Here is a 9364-nt window from a genome sequence, read left to right as displayed (position 1 = left end):
TTCCTTTCTTGATTATCTGATAGATGTGGATATTTCTTCTTTGTTTTTTGTCGAATCAAATCAAATTCTATTTGTGTCAGTCAAATTAAGGTACAAGAACTGCAGGTAAGAAGTAATCACTATATTTTCACGGAGGTTTTTTTTTTGCTTGTCTTTTCTGATGCTTGCTGGCCATGAACTCATGCCTGCAACCCTCCTGTCACCTTACCATTTTCAATTTGCACGACGATGGGCCCAAGTCCTTCCTTCCTTTACTAGCTATCGACATAGCAATTTCTGATTTGCGGCCCAACAGCTCATGAATCACGCGGCCATGATTTATGCAACACTGCAGCTGCATGACAGATTATGGAAAAGAGTGTGGAAGAAAAGAGAAGCAAGGCAGGAGAGCGGTGTCCCAGAAAATGAAAGCACAATGCGTACTCTATTGCAGGCGCTCGGTGATTTTCGTATAATGTCATGGCCTGTCCACTTATCCATTTTTGCAGCATATGTAGGAATCAACGTGCAATCATTTGATGATCATACGCATACACATACGCATACGTAGGATCAGAACAAGGGTGGATGAAAGTAATGATTCTTGACCCTAACCCCATGTCGTTCCATGTGTGGTACCCAAAATGAGACGGACCCTCATTTGAGTTCGTTCTGGTCGTCTGGCACCATTTCAAAGTCTTGGGCTTACTTCCCCGGATAGATATTTGAAAAGGTACCTCGTAGCCTCGTAGCCAATACACAATTGGGAGAAAAACATGCCACTTAGTTGTTCCCGGTTTTCTTCGGCTTCGGGCACCATTCCTTCGGCATCCCGAACACAGGCTTGCCGAGCACGGATGTAGATCCAGAAAATTTCCGGATAGTGGGGAATCTGTAGAGGCCTAGAATAACCCTCGGCTTCTTTTCCTTTCTTTAAGGATCATCATCAGACACTACCCACATCGATCCAAGGATTCAAGGGCTAAGATTTGGACCCATTGGCTGGGTTGTTGTATGTTTAGAAATCGGGAAAGAGTGTATGAATAGCCTCGGCAGATGTCTGGGTACTGTCATATCAATTGATGCTTTGCTTGTAGAAGAATGGGGGTCCACTCTTGCTCTCGAACCTGGCTAAGGACGGTGAAGGGGATTTGATCATAAAATTATCTGCTTCGAGATGATATGTGACTGCATGGGAAGACACCCTTTTGAAATATCTGAAGTGTGGCGGATGTGCCCACGGTGGCTGCAGAAAGGAGTTCATTAGCGTTAAATTGGACTTCTGGATCTCAGCCCCAAAGGCCACAGGATGGTCGGGACAGTATTTTGAATTGATTCTTACTCACTGATCGATTCCCAGCAGTGCCCAGGGCCCAGGGCTCAGTGCTCAGCGCCCAGTCCCCTGATATGTACGTGGCACCCAATCGTATCACCGTGCCGTGTGGTATGGAATACGGTGTATAGTGGTTCAATGTTGAGTCAGGTCAGGGGAACGAAACTGCCGGCACTCAGACTTGCCATGATTCAATTCCGCGCTTCGGTCCAAAAGCATACATTCACAAATCCGCATATTATATGATTACACATATGAAAGACTAAAAAGCTTGTCTGAAGTGAGGTTCACAGATTAGCGTGGTTTGAGACCCATTACATAAGCCAGCAAGGTGACCTGCAGGTACCTAGTAGGTAATTCTTGATTCACATCATCAGCAAATCAACAAATGATGATGACGCGGGCATTTTAGAGGTCTCTAACCCACGCACTGCACCTTCCAATTCCGATACTCCTTTTCATACAGCTCATTCATACATCTCATACAACTCACACACCTTTCCTGATACCTTTCTGCATTTCATCCTATCTGGATCCTGAACCCGTTTTCTATTCCTCTTTTAGATTGTCAGGTAATGATAGCCCGCCATCGTTGAATATTTCCGACCTATCCGGGATACACACGATTTCGGGGAAAATGTCGGTATCAAGATATCTCCCGTTTGCCTCAAGGACAACAGACGCGCAAGCAGTCACTTATCTTTTGGCCGTGTGTCTTTTTTCCATCTCGTTTCTAGTTTTTCTCAATAGTAGCGTGTCATTCGTTATCACCGATCTCATTGGAGTAAAAGAAGGCGTGGGGGACCTGGTGGGCACTCTCGTACGACACCCTAAATGTCAATTATCTTTAGAAATTGAAAATACTTACTCTTTGTTAGGGGTTTGCGGATGAAGTGGTTGCCTTATTAGCTTGTCCCGCGTGGGGAATTCTTAGTGATAGACTCGGTGTCCGGGTGGTTTGCGTCCTAGGGTACCTCATTGTTGGCCTTGCATTGATCTTATTCGTGCAAGCAAAGAATGTCTTCCCGCAACTATTACTTGCGAGATTATTCTTTTCAGTGGGGGGAGCTGCTACGTGAGTTCATTCCGAGCGACATCATACACGCATACTAACCGAGATTGGAGTGCGACGATGGTGACCGCAATTCTACCTTCAATGTCTGCCCGAGAGACCGACGATTCGGAGGGTTCCCCTATTTCGAGATCAGCCTTGCCGGAAAACGTCCGCCATAGTATTGCGACTGAGTCTATAGATTCCGAGATCACCATAACCCCTACCAATTATAATGATCGACGTGAGATCCCCCCTGGCGACCACTCAAAATCCATGAAGCAAACCGGATCAAGCCCCCCGCGTTTGGCCGGCTTCGTTGGATTATTTACAGGTTGCGGGGCACTGGTGGCACTGATTGCATTTTTGCCATTGCCAGCGCAATTTTCGCGGATGAAAGGGGTATCCCAAGGCCAAGCGGTGGCCGATAGTTTCTACGTGGTTGGAGTTGTATCACTCATGGTTTCTTGCTTCTGCTTTATTGGTCTCCGAGGCTTGGCAGGCGAAGAAGGTAAAGGGTGGCGCCTACTTCTCGGTAGACCAATAGCTAGAGACACAGTGGGACGTCCTGGGGGACGAGCAGACACGGAAAAGTTTCAGCCATATTGGACACTAATATCAGATTCGATAATTTTGGGTTTTAAAGATGCACAAATTGGTCTTGGTTATTTGGGAGGATTTGTCGCACGTGCCTCATCAGTTGGCATATCACTTTTTATTCCACTTTATATCAACTCATATTTCATCGGGCATGGATTCTGCCAAGGATCTCCAAACGACCCATCACCTGAGCTCAAGAAAGAATGCCGTAGAGCATATGTTCTTGCCGCCGAGTTGACTGGAGCATCCCAATTGATCGCTTTGCTTTGTGCTCCGCTGTTTGGCTATCTCTCGGACCGCTACCGTCGTTTCAATGTACCACTTCTCACAGCGAGCGTTTTTGGTGTGATCGGATACATAGGTTTTGCTCAGCTTGTTAGCCCTGAACCACAGGATATCAATGGTAGAGGAGGAAGTCCTATAGTATTCGTTATGGTCGCCTTGATTGGCATCAGTCAGATAGGGGCGGTGAGTTGACGCATTCCTCCCTCCGAGTTTTCAAATTTATCATCCGCTATACACGTCGTTCTAAATCACGGTGTATTTATGTACCAAGCTAATTTGATATCTTGAACAGATCGTCTGCAGCCTTGGTTTACTAGGAAGGGGTGTACTTGGTGATGAAGGTGGCTACAATTTATCGTCCCAGCTCCAAGATGCGAGGAGCGATGAGAATACAGACTCGCGCGATACAACAACTGAAACAGCGCCGCTTATAGCGCCGCTACCATTACCTAAAATTCCTTCAAGAAACCATCTTAAAGGATCCATAGCTGGTGTTTACTCTCTATCCGGAGGTGCTGCGATTCTTCTACTCACAAAACTTGGTGGTTACCTTTTCGATAATCTTTCTACGGGTGCTCCATTTTACATGATGGCAATATTTAATGCCATACTTCTAGTTATTGGCATTGGAGCTGGAGTCTATCGCGAAGTCAGAACAGCTCAAAAACACCGATGAGCTCATCGCTTTGATCTGTGGCATCAATATTCTTGTGCCTTCACTTCACACACGCTTGGTAAGATTTCCCACAGGGTGTCCAAGAGTTCTTATATACCGAGGGGTTGATAATTATAATTATTATCTGATAAGAAATTGTCAATATTATATATCCCAGTTCGAATTTCCGTCAATCCAGCCCCACATCAGACGACATTAAGACCTACTACACCAGGATACCTTGATTGAGCCTATTCTGCGAAACTGACATGTCGATCACTGGCCCTACGCTTTTCATTCGTGTCTCGACGTCTAAATGATCCAGTTTGGGACTCCTGGGGCATTTCGTCAAATAGCGGAAGGTACTCTATCTCATTCTCGACATCCCCTTCCGCGATTCCAGAATTAATCTTAGCGTTTTTGTGCAAACGATTACGTCTCTTACAGGGTTTTGATGATTTATCGTTGGCAACACCCATGCCGTCGCTGGGAGTCAATACAAGACGCTCGGAGTAGTTGCTGGGACCGTCAAATGAGACAGAATCATAATGATCCTCCGTGGGGAAGTTTTCCACCGCTGGCCTCGTTGCTTCCGAATATTGCCGATTAGATTCTAGACTGGATTTGCCGCCGAGATCTATAAAACTTGCTATAGAGTTCTGGTTGTACAGCTTGATGGCATCACAGCGTAGACATGTGCGCCATTCGAGGTTGTAGCCGTGTTTTGGGCATGCATCTGGATATTTGTAGGCCGTATCCGAAATTTGATGGTTCATATTGACAGGAACACTGTACTGGTCGATTGAAGAGAAAGGAAAGCCCTTGAGGTCTAAAACGGTGGCTATAGAAATAACTATGATGTCCCTGAGAGTAATCTGAATGAAAGAAAAAAGATCGTTACATTTTTTACAGTTGCACTTGAGGCTAAAGGCAGGTATAAAGAAATGAAAACAGCCACTCTATAATCACCCCCATACTCTGTAGCCCTTCTACACTCTTTGAAGAACATGCTTCCTTTCTTTGTGCTTGGAGTCAATTCTTCTTTTTCCTCCTTTCAAGCTGCCTTCGTTGAATCACGGGCCCGATCTTCTTCTCTGCCAAATGGTTTTTTCTTTCTCGCGAATCGTCATAATTTATGAGAAATAAAACAAAGTCCCGGGTGTTCAGAGAACAGCCTCACATAGGGCAGGGCATAGCAATCATCATCACGTTTCCTTGCAGTTACCCAAGAGATCACATGTCTGTACTTACCAGGTAAATGAAAATATGCTAGAAAGGCCGAAAACTCTGCTCGAGCTCGGGATGATTCTTCTCTCGATTAACAGAAGGGGTTGTACAGAGTTCTCGGAACGGAACATAGGAGATTTGTTGTTTCTTATGAGCCTTGGATTGATACCATGATTTTACTTGATGATTTGTTGATTTATCTGATTACTATCATATTTCTCCGTTTCTGTCTCTTCCTTGTGGTACGGAGATGCTTGGTGTAGTGGAAAAGAACGATCCGTATTGGATCACAGGTTGAAATGGAAATGGAAATGGAGATGGAAAATAGCAGTTGATATGAAGATGGGGGTTTCAGACGTTCAACTTCTCAACTAGATTTCGATGGGATTTTTATGTCAGTATGCCCTTACGAAGTATGGTTGATATATGTGTGTGTGTGTGTATGGGTGTAAAGGACCTACTCGAGCAGTATGAAGAAAATCAATTGATAAAGGGAGAGAGCTTCCATTAATGTTCCCCAATTGGAGGAAATGGGCAAAGAAGTAAATGATTAATTCGGATCAATTGAATAAATCATCATTCATACCCAGTCCAGTCAGACTTACTTACTTATTACTTGTTAGCGCCTGTAGATCTTCCCCAGCTCTAGCCCAGCCAGTTTGTCTCGTTCTCCTCTAAGAACGAACCTCGCGAACGTCATGTCATCAAAGCACAACAACATACAACATTCTTACAAAAACATCTTGCTGTCAATCTTACCTATCTATTGAATAATTAAAGCGACGGTGACAATTCAAAGTCGTATTCTTTCCGTGCCTTGATTGAATCTGAACACCAGTCGGAATAAATTATTGACAGGTGGGAAAACGATATAACCCATTTCTCGTTTCAAACACAAAGTACAGCTTACCTCCCTGGGTACACAAAAGGTGCAACATCTTGGGACCTAAAACTACTTTGTCAAACCAACCTGTCAAACCAACCTGTCAAACTCGCATATTTCCGATGCCAGAATACCAATTGAACCTAATCTAAAGAACAAACAACTACGCACCTACACACCTACCAATAACCAGTTTTCCTTCACCTCTCATCTACATCTACATCCACACTTCCGATCCTGCAGAAATATATCCCAAGAATAACACCCGCGTGTCAACCAGGAACCTGATAGATATCTTCTTGTATCTCAGAAGCTCATTTGATTTGCAAGAGATGTCGGGCATACCGCGATATAACAATGCACCACTAAATGCACGATCGGGTGTTCCTGTCCCTCCCACCGGGCCTTCAACATCCTCTGAAACGGCCGCGCCTGCATCATCATCAGAACCTCTGAGCAACAGCAACCCCACCACGACATCATCCTCATCCTCCTCGTATCCACGAGCGCAACCCGCAGCTGCAGTACCCATTCCTACTGGGCTTGCAAACTCGCAACGTTACGCCCCTCCCCCCGCAGCTGCAGCTACGACGACCAAACCAGAGCCAACGCGCACGATAAAAGAAGATTACGACGTGCCGCCTGCACCCCAGCCAGGTGCTTTCCCTAAGCCGATTACTGGGTTCGCGGGAAATACGTTCGCATCGCAAACTAAATCTGTGCCTCCGCCTCCGAGAGCGGGGTCTTCATATGCTGTCGACCACAATGCGACTTCTTCAATGCCACCCAATCCAAGTGCGGGGCAAGTTGCGACGATGGAGAATCATACAGAATACCCCCCTCAGATGACGATACCGCCGCCAAGCATCACCCGCGCACCGTTTTCGACGACGATGATAATGGATGCGAGCACAGCAGCTCAGACATCGGGTTCATATGGGACAATGCACCCTCAACCAGTTTCTGTTGGCGATGCGTATGCTCATCGTGTACAGCAGGAAAATGAGGCATATGGACAGCGACGCAGTGTGGAATACTTGGAGCATCCGCCGGGGTACGTGCAGAATGCGTATGCGGCTGAACTGAGCAGTGATCAGAGGAGAGCAATGGATGTCAATGAGAGGAGAGAGAATGCCAGTGTAGGTGGGGTGAATAGTGGGGGTGAGGAGGAGGGGATCTGGGGGAGTGCAAAGAGGTGGGTTGGGAGTGCCGGGAGTAAGTTGAGTGAGGGGGAGAAGGAAGTTTGGAGGAGAATTAACGGGCAGTAGAGTTTACTAGGGTTGACGGTAGTCTGGTGGAGTGGGATCATGGGGTCTACGAGAGATATGATGATACGATACATTACGAAACGAGACGTGAAAATTCGACAAGACGATGTACGATTGTGTATGATTAGGTAGCAGTAGACTGATACATTTATAGCTACAAAGGATATCCGGGCAGAGTACTTTTAAACAGGAATGATATTTTTTTTTATAAAAATACTTTACGGAAGCCTGTTGTCTGGTACAAGCAAGTGCGTAAGCCACATCAGACAAATTGACCTGAATAGTTTGCAGACAGTCCAATACAGTACCGTGGGCAGATACAATAAGTATCAGCCTCTGTGCAAATGGAGATAAGCAAGAATGTAGATACTGATAAGAATAGAAGCAGAACCCCTATCTCTCGAGGCATGCATGTTTCCATTATCACTGGGTTTGAGGGAGGGAGGGTGGTATTGTATGAACACAGGTATAGCTGTGTGGACTTTTGTCGCGGTATATACATAGCATATCTCACCATAGCATTCGAGGCTTGGAGGATTTGCACATGGAGCACGAGTGTATGCGATCCCAGAACGGAGAAGTGCTGACAGGATGTTTTGCAAACAATGGTAGAAAGGGAGGGGGACGTCGGAGTTCGAAGATTCGGTATTAGTAACCTTCCTGTGCTTGTTGTAGATAAGAATGTAGCTGGTGATCAGATCAATCAATTGAAAATTTGAAACCCCCGTAATTCGAGATGGACGAGAGAAGGATACGCGCATGTCCAGCGTCATCGATACATTTTCCCCTCCCCCCTTGCTCACAAGGGGGAATGGCCACGCAGGGGAAGGTCATGGGTGAGTGGGTAGGGCGGGTTGATCTTCATATTAGATGTGTTATATTGATAGGGGTGACAACGCAATCCACAGTGGAGAGAAGATATCAGATAAACGCCCGAGTCGAGTATATCTGCATGAATTTTGCGTACCGATCGGGACGACTGTGGAAATTGGCATGCAATGAGTGCCTGGGCTTGTGTGCTCGAAAAGGAAGAATGGGTGGGAGAAAGGTGGATAATGGGTATGAGAAAGGTATGGGAGTCGGAGATCCCCCCGCATGGAAGCTGGAAAGGGAAGGAATGATGTAGGAGCGGTGTGGCTGTGAAGACATGAGATGATGTTCGTCTTGCGTTTGGAGTGTAGACAGTGGCAAGTATGGAGTGATGTCGTTTCACGGTTTGAGAAAGATTGATATGCTGTCGTCTGATAGCGTTCGAAGTAGATTTGGACGTGACATTTTTGATATAGCGATATTAAGGTCTCTTAGCGGAGAGACGGGATGACAGAATCGCAAGGAACGTTTGGAATAGATGCATCATAGCCTTCTTTAAGCTCGCATGAGTTGAAGTTTAGTCCGAAAAGAATATCTGCTAGAAGGACATGAGAGAATTCTAGAATGAATAGGTGGGTAGGCGGTGCACGGGATGACACAGTAGTCGAGTGGAAAAGGCTAGAGCTAGAGCTAGTGACCTGCCTTACCCTGCCCTACGAAACAGCTGAGTCCCGAAACAGGTACTGGGTGGATTAGACAAAGTGGAGTGAAGCGGGTGATCGGATTTTCGGTTTTCGGATGAATTGGGAGAAGGGTCATAGCGGGGGATTGTTTGGGAAGCCACGGTGCCTCCGTAAAGGTTAGATTGAGGCAAGTCATTTTAGACGCTTAGGATTCGTGACGATAGGTGAGAAGGTTGTTAGATGAAGAGTATCCAGTTATCTCATTTTGGAAAAGTGTGTGTGAGTTTGATTGCCTCAAATTGGGCACCTGACTTGACCTGAACTAAGAGAACATAATTTAGTTGCCTAGTATCTACGGAGTAATGAATAGTGCGAGGTGGACAGTATCATGGCGGTTGGTCTCCGTTTACGCTAGAAATCCTTCTTGACAGGTTTCGATAGCTCTTCCATTTTCGGAGAAGCACATTTGAACGTCTTAGATGGAGGCTAATTGCAGCAATGGATGGGATATACCTACCTGCTGAGTAGCCTCGTTGTGTTGTCATTCTCGTTATTCTCGAGTCTTACTACTCATGGTGTAGTACGATTTA

General features: G+C 45.8%; 3 protein-coding genes across 3 annotated transcripts; 2 read left to right on the top strand and 1 right to left on the bottom strand.

Moving 5' to 3' along the window:
* Positions 1-1688: 1688 nt before the first annotated feature.
* On the top strand, positions 1689-3974 carry BCIN_10g05360 (hypothetical protein). The gene is made up of 4 exons (XM_024695686.1): positions 1689-2132; positions 2191-2387; positions 2438-3431; positions 3541-3974. Exons 1-4 carry the CDS (start codon positions 1950-1952, stop codon positions 3922-3924), a joined length of 1758 nt encoding a protein of 585 aa, XP_024551480.1. The 5' UTR covers positions 1689-1949; the 3' UTR covers positions 3925-3974.
* A 55-nt stretch (positions 3975-4029) lies between these two features.
* On the bottom strand, positions 4030-5226 carry BCIN_10g05350 (hypothetical protein). Its single transcript, XM_024695685.1, has one exon. It carries the CDS (start codon positions 4677-4679, stop codon positions 4155-4157), a length of 525 nt encoding a protein of 174 aa, XP_024551479.1. The 5' UTR covers positions 4680-5226; the 3' UTR covers positions 4030-4154.
* A 582-nt stretch (positions 5227-5808) lies between these two features.
* Positions 5809-7689, top strand: BCIN_10g05340 (hypothetical protein). Its single transcript, XM_024695684.1, has one exon. The coding sequence runs from the start codon at positions 6346-6348 to the stop codon at positions 7279-7281; it is 936 nt and encodes a 311-aa protein (XP_024551478.1). The 5' UTR covers positions 5809-6345; the 3' UTR covers positions 7282-7689.
* The last annotated feature ends 1675 nt before the right edge of the window (positions 7690-9364 follow it).

This window comes from Botrytis cinerea, chromosome 10, assembly GCF_000143535.2.
Source record: "Botrytis cinerea B05.10 chromosome 10, complete sequence".
NCBI classification, from domain to species: Eukaryota; Fungi; Ascomycota; class Leotiomycetes; order Helotiales; family Sclerotiniaceae; genus Botrytis; species Botrytis cinerea.
The sequence above is the reverse complement of the archived record's forward strand: the minus strand, read 5'-3'. Positions and strand labels throughout refer to the sequence as shown.

What these genes read in the sequence shown, in the direction of transcription:
- BCIN_10g05360 (XM_024695686.1), top strand. Translation starts at nt 1,950, where the DNA reads ATGTCGGTATCAAGATATCTCCCGTTTGCCTCAAGGACAACAGACGCG. An exon ending in GGGACCTGGTGGGCACTCTC is followed by an intron (nt 2,133 to 2,190) that starts GTACGACACCCT and finishes ACTCTTTGTTAG; the next exon opens with GGGTTTGCGGATGAAGTGGT. An exon ending in GCATCAGTCAGATAGGGGCG is followed by an intron (nt 3,432 to 3,540) that starts GTGAGTTGACGC and finishes TATCTTGAACAG; the next exon opens with ATCGTCTGCAGCCTTGGTTT.
- BCIN_10g05350 (XM_024695685.1), bottom strand. Translation starts at nt 4,679, where the DNA reads ATGAACCATCAAATTTCGGATACGGCCTACAAATATCCAGATGCATGC.
- BCIN_10g05340 (XM_024695684.1), top strand. Translation starts at nt 6,346, where the DNA reads ATGTCGGGCATACCGCGATATAACAATGCACCACTAAATGCACGATCG.